The sequence below is a fragment of the Sceloporus occidentalis genome, unplaced genomic scaffold (assembly GCF_023333645.1).
Source record: "Sceloporus occidentalis isolate IW3139 unplaced genomic scaffold, rSceOcc1.0.p SCAF_5, whole genome shotgun sequence".
NCBI lineage: Eukaryota > Metazoa > Chordata > Lepidosauria > Squamata > Phrynosomatidae > Sceloporus > Sceloporus occidentalis.
Window position 1 is genome coordinate 124,191,300 of NW_028316985.1, and position 19,562 is coordinate 124,210,861.

The following is a 19,562-nucleotide window of genomic DNA, read 5'->3' on the forward strand; positions in this document are numbered from 1 at the left end:
ACCTACCCCATAATCAATGAGATCTCCTCTGAGAACAGGGTTGTGGAGTGTGTACTCTCCCTCTACCAACACTTAACATCTTAGACAATGGCAAAGAATAATGGGAATTACAGTCCAACAGCCCTAGAAAGAATTACGTAGTGGTGACACACTATCAGAACACCACATGAAAATACAGTGGATCCTTGTTATACGCTGGGGTTTGGTCCCAAGATTATCCGTGGATAACAAAATCCGTGGATCCTCAAGTCCCATTAAATATAATGACACAGCAAAATGGTGTCCCTTATAAAAAATGGAAAATCAAGGTTTGATATTTGAAATCTATACTTTTTTTGAATATTTTCAAACCGTGAATGCTTGAATCCATGTATAAAAAATCCGTATATAAGAAGAGCCGACTGTACAGCAAAGTTGTGAATAGTTTTGGTCCACCTTCAGGAGTCAACAGAATGCGAACCATTAACAGGAATAAAGCCCTTATTTACTGAGTACTATAAGAGCCTGCGTATCATTGTGATTTGAGTATTGGACTACTCTGGAGACTAGGGTTCAATTCCCAGCTTGGCCATGAAACATTTTGGGTGACCCTGGGCAAGTCAATGCTCTCAGCATCAGAGGAAGGCAATGGCAAACCTCTGAACAAATCTTGCCAAGAAAAGCCCATGATAGGGTCACTTTAGGTTCATCATAAGTCAGAAATGACTTGAAGACACACAACACACACACAACACAGGTGTGAAATGGATCACATCCACAGTAAATTGAGCAATATTTTATCTATGTTAACATTAGTAAATAATTCTAGAATGTCTTCTAGTTACTGAGGCCTGTAAACATTGACAGTGTGCTAAAAGGAGAATCCATAATCTGAGCCAAATAATTCCACAACAGTAGCTGTGAAAGCCTCTCCCTGCCATCCACATAGCCCCCTCCCCACATTGCTAGTGCAGTTGACAGCACTTGAGAAAATTATCTTTTCTTGAGCCTACTTGTATAACAGTCTGAACAATGGTAAACACCAATCACTGGTAGGAGACTGGGTGAAAGCTTCTAATCTTCCTACACACACACACACACACACACACACACACACACACACACTGGCCATAGCATCATCAAACTATTGAGAATGAAGAAGGTATTATCACTGAGGAAGAGGGCTGGGTAGGATAGTATGACCAAGTTCAGTTAGAATTGGCCTGGAAGCTATTTCTAATCTCCTGGTCCCACCAAAATAGCTGGCCATATTTCAAAGCCAGTCCACTGTAAGCTAGTGAGAGCTCACCCATTGATGTTCATTCTGTCAAATAGTGTTATAATTCCCACACACTTGTCCCTTAGGAGTGCTAGTCATGTCTCTGGGAGCTGAAGTGACATCCATGGCATGAAGCACCTTGCTCAACTGTGGTCTCATACCCCTTCTTCAGAAAGGATTTTTAATGCAGTTATCCATACAGTGATAACTTGTTTGTTTCAAGTACTCCATTGTGTTCCATGTGGGTCTTCCTTTGAAGCTTGCTTGGAAACTGTAATTTTGAAGTATGATATTAAGATACTGAGACTGAGCTGATTTGACATATCTTACCCATTTTAAAACAACTACACTGACTCCTATATCATATCCACAGATCAGTTTAAAATACTGATTTCAATCCTAAGTGGTCTTAAAAGTAGCATAAGTTTGCCTTAAATACTAAGATCATAATCAAAGACTATTTTCTATGCTCCTTTGGTTGGTGATCAGCAAAACCTTTCAGTTCTTTCCAGAAACTTCCATCCTGTTCTTCAAACATTCTAGCCAATATCTTTCTATCACTTCCTTTAAGCACCAGGTGAAGTCCTTTTTATTTTCCCATGACCTATATATATAAATATATGTATATAAATAATCTTACACCAACACATTCTTGCTGATTAGGTCATTGTGATGGTTTGTTTATATTGGTTGTTCTAAATGTTTTGTCAAGTGCTCTGGGAGACTTTTGGCTGAAAAAATGTATATTTTTCAGCCAAATAAATAGATAAAGATTTACTATCTCTCTTCCCCATTAAAAAGAAAACTGATACATCATTCAGCAGTGCTAAATAGTGTATGAACAACACTAATGGTCCCCATTTGCTGCAATGAAGCTACCGTTTTTCATCAGCATCTATTGTCTTATTACAATAAATGAAAATTCCTAATTGATATAAAATAATTAAAAGTATTTAATGGAATGATACCCTATATATATATATATATATATATATATATATATATAGTTTGCTGGCAGTGTTAAAGTGTTAACATAAATGATACATACTTTCTTACAAACACATATCCTATCTCTGATCTCTGAAAGGTCACTCTTAAGAGTCGTCTGAACCAATCTTGTTCAGAAGGTGTTTGATCTTAAGGCTCACATAAAGTCAGGATAAGGGTCTTATGTGGCCCTCTGGCGAAAGGTTGACTACTCTTGAGTTAAAAAAGGAAAATTAGGTCTGTTACAGACTGCTGCAAAGCGGCGGTCTGCTGGTGCTGCTGTTTGCTCCGTGAGGGAGCCGCAGCAGCCAAACCGTGTGACTCCCTCACGGAGCAAAAAAGGAGCGCGCAAATCGCGCTCCTTCCAGGAACCCGGAAGAGACGCCGCGAGTGCCAAAGCGCGTACTCGCGATGTCTCTTCTGGGTTGGGATGTGCGGACACAGAGCGTCCACTACGTCAAGATGGCGCCGCCCGTCTGTATAGGGCGGCGCCATCTTGACGTATCGGTTACGCGCGAGGGGCAAGGTGCGTCCGGAAGCACCGCCCCTCACGCGTAATCACGGCGCGAGGATGGCGCCTCTTAGGCCCATCTGTAATGCGCCTTACTTAGGCTGGGGAAAAAATTCTCATGAAATTTACTTGGTTACCTTAAATCCATCATGTTTTTAGTCTAATTTCCTTCTTGTAAATGTTGTAAGGATAAAAGAAACAGGAGACCTGGGCTAAATTCTGTTGTTAGGTCTAATTACAGTAGATTCACTGAATCATGTAGATACCTACATTTTGACTACAGTCGACCTAGAGATTGATTGATCGGGTTTTCTCTAGATGGGACTAACAACAGAGTGCTAGCTAAATATGTGCTGCCTTGTGGCCTTTGGAGGATGTGCCAGATAAAAATGTATGCAATTAAAATGAAGTCTTTAACAATAAGGAATTAAATTGGCACATGAATTTCCAAATGAAAATAATTTGTGCTGATTTTTTTTTACCAGAAACAGTCTGTCATTCACTCATTCTGTTTATTGATCAACATGTGACTATGTAATCACTGTCATTCATCCCTTAATGTCTCTTATAGGTGCTTGACCGACGTTGATGAGTGCGTAGAAAACCCATGTCAGAATGGTGCTCTCTGTGAGAACACGTATGGTGCCTATCACTGTAACTGTAGCCATGGATTTGGAGGGAAGCATTGTGCTGAGGTTCTTAACAAATACGTTTCAACCTCATGGAACATTAGCTTAGGAGAATTTATTGGCATTCTCATCTTCATAGCAGGAGTCTTCATACTGGTTGGGATTTTTGTTTTCTGCCGCCGAGTAATCAGGAAGAAGAAGAAAAGCCAGCCTGAACCTGAGGACAAACATCTGGGAACAACAACAGCATTCTTGCAAAGACCATATTTTGATGCAAAACTGAATAAGAACATTTATTCTGACATTCCACCTCAGGTGCCTGTTCGTCCTATTTCGTATACTCCAAGCATTCCAAGTGATTCAAGGAACAACTTGGACAGGAATTCCTTTGAAGGTTCCACTATTCCAGAACATCCAGAGTTTACTACTTTTAATCCAGATTCTGTTCATGGCCACAGGAAAGCAGTAGCTGTCTGCAGTGTAGCCCCTAATTTACCTCCCCCTCCTCCATCCAATTCACCATCCGACAGTGACTCGATACAGAAGCCCAGCTGGGACTTTGACTATGACAGTAAGCTGCCATCTGTCTTTTGTACTGGAAATATTTTGCTAAAAGGAGCATTTGCTTTGAAGTAGGTAGTGCAGATTTCTGAGTGTAAAATAAAGAGTTATTACTAGTAATTTAGCATTCAAACCAGACATCAAGTTTATACATTGAAAAAAAAACATATACAGCAAATGAATGGCTCCTAAGGGCCTGTGAGTTTCTATTGTTCAGGTTCAAGGCATAGGCCCAAAACAGATTGACCAAATAAAGCAGCTTCCAGCTGTTTTCGGGCATGGTATTTAAATTATTTAGAAGATTTTCATACCAGGCGTGCTTCCTCATCATCATGGAATTGTTGGCTCCCTCTAGTGTCGGTGAATTGTTCCAGGAGAGAGAATTTCCTTTGAACCGAAACTTTGTGTTCAGAGGAAATGCCATCTCCTTGAACAATTCACAGAAGCTAGAAGGAGCTGACAATTCCATGACGATGAGGAAGTGCACCAGGCACTTCCTCAACGTTTGAAAGTTGATTTACTAGTGCTTCTGCCTGGTATGAAACTCTTCAGTAGCTGCTCCTGCTGGCTGCCGGCTCTGGGACCGTGGTGGTGGCTCGCTTTGAGAGTGAGCTTTACAGTCACTGTGGTCCCAGGCTGATCGTGGCTGGAACAGCCAGAAGCCACTCCTTGCTGCCCATCTGCTTCAGTAATCAATCTGTAATCAAAAACATTCTGTAATCAATCATATTGTATGGAAAAGAAGAAGGAGCTTACTGATGTATGATGACAAGCATGCTGGTCTTTGTTGCTGCCTTTTGGAGTGTGGAAGACTAGACATAGCCCAGTCACAGTTAAAATTCTAGAAGAAATATAATTCAGTTTGAGGCAGGGGAAATATGTGCCATCAGGTTAAAAGAAAAAGAAAAGAATCTAGAGGCATTTTAAAGACTAGCAAATTTTATTTGGCATAAGTATTTGTGGACTTCCACTCACTGTCTTAGGTGCAAAGAGTGTAACCTAAATCAGCACATATTTATGCATATGCTAATGTTGGTGAAGAATGTGGAGGAGCAAAATGCTGAAAGTACAGGCATTGATATTTTACCCTCACAATATGTCTTTAAGGAAATCTGTTCCCTGTGGTATACACATTGAGGTTTCACATCAAAAGAAAATAAAAAGCTATCTTTTCCCATTATTACACTTTAAAGACAGTGATCAGCCCACCCACTCACACTGGTGGCAGTGAGTGTCATTTGGTCAACTTCAGGTTGAGAAATGGAAGTCTGCTGTGAACTCTCTAAAGCTAAGTGGCACAGCAGTCAAAATAATGTGTTGGAGACAGGGAATGATTCCTTTATTTTGTTTTTTTCATAGTTACCCCCCCTACACACACACACATATGCCCTGAGAAATTAGAGCAACACAACACAACTCTTGAGTAATAGTGGTGATTAAAATCCTGAAGAATAAGTGTGATGTTAATGCAGCATTTTGTCACAGGTTGCACTTCGTCAGCTGGTTAAAAGAATCCTAGTTAAATTTTGTTAGGTATTCATATTTCATAGTCTTGTTCAGTTTTTACATCTACTAATATTATTACTCTTTTCTTTTTTTAGCTAAAGTTGTAGATCTGGATTCCTGCCTGTCAAAGAAGCCCTTGGAAGAGAAGGTTTCTCAGCCTTATAGTGCTAGAGAGAGCATGTCTGAAGTCCAGTCCCTTAGTTCGTTCCAGTCAGAGTCATGTGATGATAATGGTAGGTAGAAAACAAATGGTTGCTGCTCTCTTCCTCTGTTTATCACCACATTGGAAACTTATTTCTTGTATAACCTCTATCAAAAGACATATGTTCATTTTGAAAGTGCATGTTGCAAATGTCATAGACTGACTCTATAAAGCATTTAAGCACTCATTGAATTTAATATTTGATATGAAGTAATTATATTCATATAATAATATTCCTTTGTAAAATAGTTCCAGTGGGGTATAAATATTAGACTTTGGAATGTTAGTGGAGCTTAAAAATGTCTAAAATTGGATTACAGCTTTATTTGTTTCCTCTTTTTTCCCCTCTTGCTGCTGCCTCAGCTCCCATATGGATCAGAGCAGTACTGAGTGAAAGCAGAGTATGAGGGACTTGCTTGTAAGTCTGATTATCTTAGTAATGAAGGAAGTTCATCCAATAGGGCTTTGAGTGTAACTGTGTTGCTGCCTAGCTTATGCCACAATAAGGAGCAGGTTTATGTCAAATCTACATGTGGAAGACATTCCCACTTCACAGAATCATGTCTAAAGTTCTGTAATCAGTAAAAGGGAAACCATTCTAAAATTGACCCTGTCCTATCAAAAATATTCTGTGAATTTGCTTTGATCTGACTTTTGTTAGGTTATTGTTCCACTGAAATTACCGCATTTCTATTTTTGTTTATAACATTTAGGAAAATAATTGGAAATGATTTAAAAGGCACACAGTATTTTTTTTTATTATAACATATCGTGTCAACCGATTTCAGGGTATGAATTTATTTGTGATACCCACTTTAAACTTCCTTTTATTACTTAACCCAAAAAAGACTAAGTTTCATCAATCACCAGCACTTTCAATTAAGTTTGTGTAATGTGTGTATGTATTTGTGGTTTTTAGTACGTGGTGAAAGGAACTTTTTTATTTAAAAAGCTGTAGAATAAAAGGGCGTGTTTAGAAACATGTTTAACATAAACTAGTGTGTGTTGTTCTCTTCTCTATGGCTAGTTGCAATTTCCAAATTTGTCAGTACAATATAGCCTGATAAGTAAGGAATACAAATGGTAAATGTCATAATAGAAGATCATAGTTAGGGATACTATGTGGCCCTAAACATATACTTACCTGATTAACATCTCTATTCAGCTAACTGAATTGTTTTTAACTAGAGAAATGTAGCCAGTCATTTGGCTGAATATTTCATAGCCTTCTCCCTTCACTACAGCTTTCTTTTCTTACTAACAACTCCCCTGCCTGTCAATCTGTGTTGCTTACCTACCTCTTTTCATCTTTCACAGTTCCACCAGTAATATACCAACCTTCTTTATCTCTAACTTATATGTGAAATTTTGTTTCATTTTGTGCTTAGCCTCTCCATCCTTCATTTCCTTACTTTCTTTCCTTCATTCTCTTCTATGGCCAGTATTTGTCATGTCTGCTGTATTAACTAGTTCCAGCTACAAATACTTTACTCTTCCTCTTTTCACATACCCTCAGCCATGCCCTGTAAAAATGGCATTGGTGTCATCTTCTAAATGACTCAAATTCCTCTTATTCCCATGATCCACGGCTTGGGAACATTCCTTTTTTGGTTGGGGTGGGGGGATTCCAGTTCCAGGATTGTGGCCATGCTGGCTGGGGAATTCTGGGAATTGTATTCCAGGAGGTAAATTCCAAGCTCTATAATATCTGTTACAGAGTTTTTTATGTCCTCCTCCTGTCCTTTTCTTATATCCCAGTATCTCAGTCCACTGCTGTGCTGTGCATACTTCCTTTCTCACTTTTTACCAACCCTCAGTACAGACCTCTTGTAAGACTTTCCCAGCACTCAGCAATAGCACCCAGATCCACCTTTGGTCTCACTTGCAAAGAAGCCAGATCATTTGCTAGCATGCTATTATATTTTTCAGTAACTTTTAGAAGTTAGACTATTTGTGAACATCCCATGCAATGACCTAGAATGGTGCCCACAGGGGAGTAAGCATGAGCATTAAGGAGACATACATTTCCAAAGCAGAAGCCATTTATGGAGTTGATATGAAATTTTCCAGTTTCAGCAGAGATTGAACCTTTAAGCTAGAATTTGTTTAAAATCAGTAGACCTGAAGGCGATTCATGCAAACATGCCTGAAGGCTACCCCATACTTTGAGTTTCATAAAATAGTAAAATGCCTAGGCAGTGTATCAGTTGGTGAATGATGCATGCCCATTCGAGTGAATCTTTTCCTTCACAAACTTCACAGCCAAGGAAAGAGTAGGACCAGGCACTTGTGGAAAAGCAGCCATTAAAATCCATGTTTGCCTTTCAAAACTGAGACAGTGCACGTGTACTGTGGGGCCTCCACATTTGCTAGAGACACAGGACCCCTATGAAAGTGGGGAAATCACAAATAAAGAACCACTAGTTATTTTTTTAAAACCTGAGAGAACCTCTCTCTAGGAACATCTGCCAGAAGGTGACCACAGAATTCTGCTGGGGAACCTACACATGCCTAGTGAATCTCTGGGTCTTCCAGCACAATCTCTGGTGGAAGTTGGCCACAGAGTCAGGCTGGAGGACTAGAATCCACAAATAATTAAATCCGTAAAAGTTGAAGCTGCAAATGTGGAGGGCAGACTTTGCACTTTGTGCATGTGAATATCCTGCACTATTCAATTCATCTGTTGATTTACAGCTATCCCATTAATTTCATAAGGTTTTTCTAAGGCAAAGAATACTCAGAGGTGGTCTTGCCAGTTCCTTCCTCTGAAATATAGCCTACAGCATCTGGTATTTATTGGTGGCCTCCCATGCAAGTACTAACCAGGGCTGGCTCTGCTTTTTATTCATTCCCAGGTACTAAAGTGTGAATGACCCTAGCAGCGGCTAAAATGTATGTGCATGTTCATTTTTACAACCCATTTGTGCCTCTAATGACCTTTGCAAAATATCTGGGTAGATAGGAGTGCCTGTAGATGTTTATGGACTTCAAAGTGTATTAATCAGAGCAAAACAATAATTATTTTGAATATAGCTGTCTAGTTAAAACAGCGTTACTGGTACCAGTGTCTGGTTGCCCATGTAAAGAATACATGCTTATTGCCAACTGAAATATTTCAGATATTACATGTACACCTAATTGTTGAATACTTTGTGGTTATTGATATGTTGTTATATGCTGTCTGAAACTGCTGCTAATCATAGGTTTCTTTTTTTGATTTGCTTCTTCTATACTTTTTACAAGCTTCCCTAGTGACTGTAATACACCTTGTCAATGCTGTTGTTGACTCGGTGGGAAAAGAAGGTATATAGTTTTCACTTTTATTTACTGCCTGGGCAGAACACTGCATGTGTTTGTCTTGTAATATATGATAAAAATTGGTGTTATATATTATTTTATGCATTTTTATTAGAAATGGCCTTATGTACTCAGTATGCATTATATAGTTATAAATACAGATGTCTTAAAGATGTGCCTCTTACACCTCTGCTTGTAAGAGGCATGTCTTTACACATATGTGCACAAGGATCACCAAGTGACATTGTATATTAGCATGTTCACAGCCATACTGAGCCCCACCCAGAAGAAACATGTTATGTTAGCACGATTGAAATGAATGACTTTTGATGTAAAGCCACGCAGTAGTGGAACTGTCATTTAGGTTAGAGGGGCTTATGTAGTAAAAAACAGTTAAGGAATTCCCTTCGTGACCTTAGCTATTTTTCAAATAATCATGTTTCTACATGAGTATAAAACACACTGCCCTGCCCCCTCTACTCCCAACACCCTAACTTTACCAGAAATGGTTTGAAAAAGAGTTGGAGCCAAATATGGCTAATAAGAAAAGCCTGGTTAAACAAGGCTTGAAACTTCATGTCCCTCTGTAGTCCTGTTCATCATTCTTGCAACTCCTTTTCAGACCTTCTTGTCAATTTGGGGAGGTCAGGAATGGAATGAAGTGGCAGGGTTACAACCCAATCACTGTAACACCTTTCAGCTAAACACAGCTCACTAGCCTACCACAACTGATTCTGGATTAGGACTTCCTTGAGACCAAATACTGATTCAGAATATCTCAGATGTGCACCAGATGGTTTGGGGAAAGTCTTTGGCGGGCTACAGATGGGCAGGGGAAGATGTCTTGAAGGTGTCTTCACCTGAATACGGAGCCTCCAGACCACCCGCCCCGGGGGCGTGGCTAAGGTGGATGGGGCTTCCACACTGGGGGTAGTGAAGACGCCTCACCTGGGGCCGTTTCTTACCCGCAGCTTCCATACCGCCGCCTTGCAGGACGCTGCAAAGAGAGAGGCAGCTTCCGCACGGGCAGCCAAAAACGGGGCTTTTTTTTCTTTTGCGCAGCTGCGGTGGTCAGCACCGGCGGCAGAAAGCGTATGTGCACATTTAAAGCACCCAGGCCCCTTTAAACTTTTTCCCCCGCCCTACCCAAGAACAAAGGTGGCCTCCTGCCAGCTGGTGATGGCATCCTTGTCCGCTTGCACGTTGCCAGTCTCACTGGCATCATGGATGCCTCCTCTCCTTTGGTCCCCGTGCTCTTGCTGAATCTGCAATGCACAGCCACAGCTGTCGCCGCTGCCACTGCTGTCCCCCTGCCATCCCCCATCACCTCCCTTGTACATATGTAAATATTTAAAGTTTTAGTGTTTTTTTTATTGTTAGGTGAAAATGGCGCAGGAATGTGTGTAGGGGTTCACTTTAAATTCCAAACTTTCCACAATTCTAGCAGCGCATGCGTACATGTTGCTCTAGGGTTAGGGTTACGAGCATTAAAATAGAGTGCAGCTGTGCCGCAGCTTCCACAGCTGCCTGGCATCTGACGCTGCAATTAAAGCCTGACTGCAAACCGCGCATGTCCTGGGACCCTGACTCATTATGCGACGCAGCAGACACGGAGCTTTTAAATGGGCAACTTAAATTAGCGGCGTAACAATTCTGGCGTATCGGTGCAGCAGCTTATATACGGAGATGCGCACGTACGCCGCTTATCAAAAAGAAGCGGGGAAAAGCGGCATCTTTTTAATGCCACTTCTTCCCGCTTGGGGCGTGCGGGTGGTGCGTTCATGGCGGCATTCAGGTAAGACCCGTCTAAAGGCTACACCTTCATGACCTCATGAACACACCCCTTTTTGCCCGTCTGTAACCCGCCTTTGTCTCTCCTATGTGAAAAACAGTAATCTATATTAAAAGGTCATCTGATTATTGCAGTGCAGGTCTCCACCACTACCCTTACATATGTCTCAAGAATGTCTGGGAGTTACCATTCAGATCCCAAAGCATACAGTCGAAAGATGAATCAGATGGAGATTCCAAAATAGTATCTACACTGGGATGTGCAGCATGCAATACCAGCTTTTTCTTAGTTTTTTGAAAATTAGAATTTTAATATACTGTATCTTTGAAGCCTTTCCTAATCCTAAATTATCTGATGTATGGGACACTCAAAAGCTCCAGAACAATTAGGAAGCACAATTTGAATTGTACCCACATTGGTCTTAGAAACCAGAGTGGAAAGAATGCAGTTCAGTTAAAGATAGTAGATAGAGGCAGAAAGTTGATAAAACTGGTAATATGCCAGTGCATTAAAACTGTTGAAAAATTATTTTTTTCTTAGACAGCTAGCTAACTAAATGAGTACAGTTTCAGAGCTGGTGTGGCCCAGTGATTGAGCCCTAAGCTGCCAAGTCACTGCTTTAAATGCAATTAATTTACTGGAGGAATACCAATAAAGGTAATAATAATATGATTTAATATACAAGATTTATAAAGATTACTGAATGTAATCCTTACGAATACACTCAGGGAGCATTACCTAGAAACAGGAGCAATAACTGTGGCCTTGTCTGAAGTATACAGAGTGTCTCACTAATTCCCAGTGCATCTAGATTTTTGGTTTATACTAAGTTCCCACCTTAAAGCAGGGTGGTTGGTGGGAGAACATATATTTTTATCTTTCTATCTTCCATCAATACTACACAAACCAGTCTAGTCAGTTGAAATAAATGTTGCTTCAATCCATTTCTTCGCATACAACATTCTATATTTGTATTAATAAGTTGGGAGTTACAACCACATACTGTGGAGTTGCTTTGTTACAGCTGCTTAAAATCATCTAAACTCTGTATGGACAACTAACAATTAAGATTTTCCATTTCCCTGGGTATTTTAGGTGGTTGCAAGTAGATAGCAATACTTGATGGGGCTTGTGACCAAATCCTATAAGTGATCACTGTGGATTTCATTAGGGCAGGACTGGGTAACTGTGGCCCTCCAGATGTTGTTAGACTGCATAATCCCTCACTTTTGGCTATGCTGGCTACAGATGCTGAGGCTTGTAATTCAACAATAGTTTAATTGCAGACAGCAGTTTCCCAGCCTGGGTTAGCATCAGTATGTGGTACTTCTTAAGCAGCCACCATACATAGCTGTCTGTCCAAACAGGGATTGCTGGATCTTGATTCATTATTCCACCAACGTCAAGCTGGATAAAGCACATAGTTATAAAACACATGGCAGGGGGAACCACAGGGAAATGAAGGTATGGTACACAAAGTATGCTTCCGTTCTGCATGCTTACATTGGATTTTAGTTGCAATAAGGCATTTCTAAAAGCATAAATCACAAAGAGATATGAAAATGGTTCCTAGCAAACCTATAACATAGAGCAGCCATTCCCAACCTGTGCTCTATAGAGCCCTTAGATTTACATGAGTCGAAAAGGTTGGGAAGATAGTTCCTATAGAATCTATAACAGAGATTGATAGCAGACTCATTCTGTGAATCTGTAGGTAGCCAAATTTCATAGATTCATAGATTAATTGTACCCTTAAGGGGGGAGGTTTCTGAAGGGTGCAGTGAGCCTCAAGGTTTAACACAACAGTATGCCCCCCCCCCTTATCCCCAAAGACAAAAAAACCCTCTGCAGTAAAAAAGGAAGATGTTAAAAAACTGTTTAACATGGGAAGCATGTCATAATGGCTGAGTCCTATAAAGAGCATATAGAACCAAAGCCATAGAGGGAAGTGTATCCAGATGCTGCACACAAGGGCTCAATATACTTACACACCAAACACATAGAGATTCTCCCACCAATTAGGTTTAATTTTAAAAAAAACCTTCCATTGTTACTAATGGCAAACATGCCATGCCTTAATTGCTATGCAGAGGGAGAGTTTTGAGAAGTATCCCAGTGCAGTGCTTAAAACTTCTTTCCCAGCTGCCTCCATCCAATCGTGCCTCACGCTGGCTACATACACACTACAGTTAGGTTTGAAAGCAGATGCCAGTGACTTAGAGGCGGGGAAACTATTCACTTGACTGCAGTTTATTGGCAAGTTCCTGCAGACCTCATCTGATCAGCTGCCAGTTACCCATACCTGCTGTAATACATAATATTTCTGCAATCCACTTAGCTATTTTTTGTGCAGAATTCTAGAATGGGCCATAAAAAATACAGGCATAAAACTATATTGCATAAGTCCAACTCAGTCAAGAGCAGATGCACTTTTGTTACTTTCTGAGATCATTCATCGTGACATGCTTTTTTTGGAACTGTGTGGAGTTTCAGATAATAGTCCAAAGGGTCTCTTCAGATCTCAGCTTTAAACTGTAGCCTTTCTCTCTTAGCTGGAACAGGCAAAAGTAGAGGTGTGTTTTTATGTCATGCCATTACCACCACATTTGTTAATACTGTTTGGAGGCCTTCAGGGATTTTTTTAATGATTTGGTTCCTAACTGCACCTATTTTCTTCCCTCTCTCTTCACTTTGCCATCTAAAGAGTCTTTTGCTGTTCCTGACCTGAGCAATTCAAGAGGTGACTTCTGCATGTAGTTGTTCATTGACATTCACTGAATGGTTCCTGTTAATATTTGCTCCCAACACTAACCTGCACTTGGTTGTTTGCTGAATGTGTTTGTACAGTAATTTCTTCAGTTTACCAGATATTAAACTTGTTTTGTAGTGCTATAGATTTCCTAAGCTATCACAAAATTAAGATGCTTGATATAACACAGTGATGTGTTTTACCACTCAAACAAGTTGTATTTTTGTTTCCAGTGCAATACTTGTTCTACAGTTCAAAGCAATATTACAACTTGTGCATGATAAGATTACTACTTTTCTGAGATTTTGGTTTCACATTTGAATGCTTGAATGTCTTTACTAATAGACTTTATTTTTTAAAAGCCCAAATACCCAATAATATTTTAATAGTAAAAATTACTTGTTGAGCTGATGGGCAATAATTAGTGACAAACCAATAAATGTTCTGGATAATTTACCAATTGGAGAACCCTGAATTTATATTGCTCCTAATCCAGAAAACTTAATGTGCTTTAAAAATAGAGGTAGGCCAATCAGTATGTTTCATTCCTTTTCAGTTTTGTATGTGCTCAATCTGTTTCATTTCTATTTGGTTCAGTGAATTTGTTTTTAAAAATCCACATCTAACTTAAATGCATTTACCTGAAAATACACATTTTCCCTAAAATGTGTATTTTTATTCATTTTTTAACAGACCAAAATTCTTTATCACAGAATTCAGTAAAGTGTACAATCTGAGCAAGGTCTGTGTTCCACTCCACCAGTAAAACAGAAAAGTGGGATTAAATTGGTTCACTATAAAAATGCAGATCAAATAAAATCCTCCAGGATTCCTGTTTTAAACTCATTGAAATCAGTGAACCAAGTTTATTAGTTACCCTATTCCCATTGATGCTAATGGTCAAACCTTGCAGTTCTGGCCCCTGAATAAACACCGTTGGTGTGATTATTGTTAGATCAAGTCAGACCTCATTTTTCTTGTAGTTGGGGTCACAATGTACATTCAGAGCACAAAATGTTTTAGTAATTGGCTGCCACATACTTTGTTATTTTTATTCTCATCCAAGTCAGCTCTAACCTACAACAACCTTATCACAAGGTTTTCTTGGCAAGATATATTCAGACGAGGTTTACCATTGCCTTCAGCTTTGGCTGACAGAATAGGATTTGTCCAAGGTCACCCAGTGGGTTTCCATGGCTGAACAGGAATACCAATCCTGGTCTCCCACAGCCCTAGTCCAACATTCAAACCACTCCCATATGCTGGCTCCCTGCTGTGCACTAGCAGTAGTTATTTAATGAGAACAAGAGAGGCTGTTTTACACTTTGTGTAAAATATAGAATGATTTTCTGCCATTGTGTATCAGCTCATTCCTTAGGGTGGCCTACAGCTCCTCTTAATTTAGGGTGAGGTATGTTGAAATTATAGCCAGTCTATGAATAATAAACTATCTATTGCATGGCACACTGTGAACTTGTGGTTGTAACACTGAATGCTTTTGTTAACAGGGGGAGAGGCATCATTAGACTACTCCAATTATGCTTTTCCTCTAATCATTGGTGGTTGTCTTGTCTTTTGTGCAGTGTATTGGTGTTTCCCCCTGGGTTTATGATTGTGCCATGGCCTGGGTATTGAAACCCATTCTTGTTTCTGCTTTACAGGATATCACTGGGATACATCTGACTGGATGCCAAATGTCCAACTGCCTGGCATACAGGAGTATCCAAATTATGAAGTGGTTGAAGAGCCGGCACCCCTGTATACAGATCCAAACTCCATCGATGCAGACTATTACCCTGGAGGTTATGACATCGAGAGTGACTTCCCACCTCCTCCAGATGACTTTCCAGTGCCTGACGACCTTCCACCACTACCACCTGAATACAGTGATCAGTTTGACTCAATACAGCAGTCCAGGGACATGTCTACTATGGGTAGCTTGGGATCCTCTTCAAGGAGCAGGCAAAGGTTCAACCTCAACCAGTATCTTCCCCATCACTATCCTTCAGACATGTCGGAACCTCAGAACACAGCCAATGGAGTCTCCAGTAATTATAGAGAACCATACGATCCTTATGCTGTAGGATACAGTAGAGACTTTGAAGCACCCCCTGTAGACAACATGTCCATGTCTGTGTACGCTTCCACGGCTTCATGTTCCGATGTGTCAGCATGCTGTGAAATGGAGTCTGAGGTCATGATGAGTGACTATGAGAGTGGAGATGATGGACACTTTGAAGAGGTGATCATTCCGCCACTCGATCCTCAGCAGCACACAGAAGTCTGACACTCTTCCTCGTTAAAAGTGCCTGGATGTTAATGAACTTAAAAATTAAAGGATTCTAGAGAAATCTTGGAGAGCTTATTTTTTTTCCCCTTAGCAGTGCTTGAGCGCTTTTCTTTCAGTGAGCTAAAACTGGCATGGCTGCACTGGATCACATGGTTCATTTCAATGTATTAACCAATCCTCCATTTTCTGACCTCCTGCAGTTTGACTGGTCACAGGTCTCCCACTGGCTGTGCCACCCCTCCCCCAGTGTTTTTTGTACCTACATTGTCTATGTTAAAGAAAGAAAGCAAAAACACATACCACTTTGTCATTTTAGCATGATAAATGTATTTATATTGTTCGAGAACAAATCATTTTTATCTTATCTCTTTGTAAATTTTATGTACAGTTTTGATTTCAATAATTTTAATTAGATTTTTGTAGATAATTTCCATTTGATTTCCACTGATTTTAGTGGTGTTTAGTGTGCCATTAAACCAAACCCACTTCCTCCTCCCCTGGGTTTATATTACATTCAGGAATTCTCTGTATTTCTGTTCCTTCTCACAAATGTTTAACATTTCATTTATGGACTTCAGTGTAACCCTGCATTTCCAAGTGTACATAATTTCCACTTGTAAAAGACATCAGATGTTTTCCCAGCAAGAAACAGAAAAATGTCCTACATAGGTTTGTGTACTCTAGAACAGTAAACATTTTTTTTTCCTTTCATGAAAAGTGTGCTGGGAGCCCACTGCATACCTGTTTAGAACCAAAACCACTTGGCACAGTTTTTATAGTGTCTGTATATTTGTGATGCAATGGTCTTGTAAAGGTTTTTACTGAAATCTACCATTAGCCAGTCTTTCTTACTGACAATAAATTATTAATAAAATACTCAAGCTTTGGTTACTCTATCAATCTCCTGTCTAAAATATGGGCCTAATATTGCAGACATGCAACTTGCTGTTTGCTACTCAAAAATGATACTTAAACTGCATTTTACATATCCACTAGATGGCACTGTGAGCCTACTTATTTAAAGTCCAAAAACATTGGTCTGGATAACACAAATAAAAGGAATGGATGTCATATTTAAGAATGAGCATAATATTGCAGTTCTCCTTTTTTAATGCTCTGATTTTGCACTATGGTAAATTGCTTTATGTTTTCTTTACAGAGCATAACTCTATGCATCATTTATTTGGAAGATGGCCAAAATGTTGCTGACATAAATGGTTCCTGGAAACATATTGTTCTTTTTTATCATTGCCAGTTCATTTCAGGTTTGCATTTAGTGCTTGTAATGCTGTTGTATATTTAGAAGGTAAAGAGTAGCAGTGTCATTGAAATCTTAGTAGAAACTTAATCATGTTTATTGTTCACATAATAGTGTAAGTACCTAATAAGTTGTAAGATTTTCTGTCCAAGTAAGTGTTCACATCTCAGGATGGGACACATTATGCATTTGCTGGGGTACTGACTCTTCCATTATAGAACATAATGCTAGCTTTGAAGTGTAAGCACTTTATAGTAATCTTAACATAATTGCACAGCTTCATTACCAACTAGCTTTCCAGTTCATTTAAAAACATACATGCTGCAATATGTTGTCAGTCTCTTCCACTTAAAGAGTGGCTAAAGGCCATTAAGATAATATGCACTATGCATCTTGTAGAATCATTTTGACAGTAGCTTATCTGATACAACTACCTTTTGCCAAAAGAAGAGTATATGGCTTACCGAGATTTCAAAACTCTAGAACAAAAATGATTGACAGCCCTGACTGAGTTCTTTGACCTGCAGTTCAAAGAACCGTGCAAGTAATAATACATACCAAACAACATCTGGACTCTTAAACAGTATAACAGGAAATAACAGTAATATACAATTCCATTAACATTACACCCAAACCTCACCAACACTTCCTGGAACATAAGGTTTAAAAATTATTTTTTAATGCTGGCTGTTAGCAATGGGGATGTGAATATATTCACACAGCTAAATCAGATTGTTAATTTGCTGAATCACATTAATTCAGTCTGATATGTAAGTTATTACTTAAACCATGAAATGGCATGGGGTTCATCATCATTGACCTCTAGGGGCACATTTTAATAGATCCTTAAAAAGGCTTTTTGTGTCTTTTTAGGTATATGCCATAATGATAGCTGAGGGTGGGGGATCCAACATGCTTGGAAACTGTCACGAAATCCTAATACATGGGATCTCTTCTTACAATCCGTTGAATTACATTGGCTCATTGATTTGCATCTCTTTTCCTTTCAGTCCTCACTAACATGTGCACTTCACTCATCCTAAAAACACCTTGTTTGTTAAAGGTTTGTTGAGAAGCAAGTTTTATGGTTAGTGGACATTGCAAGTACAGCAGCAGATGGATCAGTCATTAAATCAAAGGTGTAAGACTCTTAACCAGAAATGTCTTGAGCACATCTGCGATTAAGCAGAATATTTTCACCTATAACTGAATCACTGAATCTTTTCTGCCACTTCATTTATAGTCAATAAACATAGGTGTGTTACAGACCGCCCAAAATGGACGGTCTCGCGCCGCTGCCAGTTGCTGCGTCTGGGAACCACAGTGGCCAAACCGCGCAGTTCCCGGGCGCAGCAAGAAAAGTGCCAAAATGGTGCTTCTTTCTGCGGCCTGGAAGTGGCGCCGCAAGGCGCTAGTTGCGCACTCACGGTGTCATTTCCACCGTGCGACGTCCAGACACTACGTGTCCACGACGTCAAAATGGTGGCCCTCGTGTGGACGGGCGCCGCCATTTTGTACGGACTCAGTCCGTACTAGGGTTGAAGGGTGTCTGGAAGGGACGCCCCTTCTCAACCCTACCACCTCCCTTCCTAACCCTAATACGCCCCTTTGGCACATCTGTAATGCACCATAGTCTGCAAAGATGAATGGTGTAGGGCATGTTTTGCATGCAGGAACCAGGGATCCCAAATTCCATCTGTAGCATCTACATTTTAAAAAAATGATAATAATAAACGGGCATTTTGCAAGCCCACAAGCTAATGAACTAAAGTGCTAATGACACTTTTCTGTCTGGTGAACAGAAACAAACATTAGTGTTAGAAGAGTCAACTTCTCAAATATTAACAAAGTTTAAGGTCTTGTGAGTTCTCACACCAGTATGAATTCTTGAAGCATCACGCTTGGAAATGTGTTCCATCAGAACAAGAATCTGCAATGGAAGACATCATAGAGCCAATCACAAGGAAGAATCTTTAAGTTGCATTCTAACTCAACCATGCTTTCCTCATCTCTATTTACCTCAGGGATGAACAGAGTGACATCCATAGGCCACATGCAGTGCAGCTCTTGAATCGCCAGAATCCCACTATTTTGGGAGAAGGGTCAAGTTGGGGGCAGTTTTTCTCATGAAAACCAACAACTCTAAAATGTGGCAGTTTGCTTCCCCTAATGCCCCAAAGTAACTCAACCCCTCAAAAACAAGTGTTTTATATTTGTATGTGTGTTTAATAAAATAAAATAAAACACAGCCGAACTAGCAGCTGAAATGTACCAGGTCTGCCTACCAGGAGAGTGCAGAGGAGAAGGGCACCCACCTCTTCTGCAGTGGCCTGCTTTTGTAACACCTCATCTTTACCAGGTTTGGAAACCTTTAAACTGGCAGTTGTGTGTTTATCCACACTGGCTAATCTGCTCATGAAGAAAACATCTCTTGCTGGAGCTGGACAACTAAAAATATCCTGTGAAAGGGGGGGGGGGGGAGTATTTTTAAAAGGCTGGTCCATTTAAATATAATAATTAGT

General features: G+C 39.9%; 1 protein-coding gene across 9 annotated transcripts in view; it reads left to right on the forward strand.

The window, feature by feature from the left end:
• Window positions 1-16,632, forward strand: part of FAT1 (FAT atypical cadherin 1) — a 150,138-nt gene extending 133,506 nt beyond the window's left edge. For 3 of the 9 annotated variants that reach the window (XM_089525328.1, XM_089525331.1, XM_089525327.1), the window contains 5 exons: window positions 3,328-3,956; window positions 5,548-5,685; window positions 8,898-8,957; window positions 13,448-13,483; window positions 15,154-16,632. In XM_089525328.1, coding sequence (XP_089381454.1) covers window positions 3,328-3,956; window positions 5,548-5,685; window positions 8,898-8,957; window positions 13,448-13,483; window positions 15,154-15,779 — 1,489 coding nt within the window. In that variant the 3' untranslated portion in view covers window positions 15,780-16,632. Of the gene's footprint in view, window positions 1-3,327; window positions 3,957-5,547; window positions 5,686-6,017; window positions 6,073-8,509; window positions 8,547-8,897; window positions 8,958-13,447; window positions 13,484-15,153 lie in introns of those variants that run through there. The other 6 variants (XM_089525332.1, XM_089525329.1, XM_089525333.1 and 3 more) reach the window with 4 other exon arrangements.
• The last annotated feature ends 2,930 nt before the right edge of the window (window positions 16,633-19,562 follow it).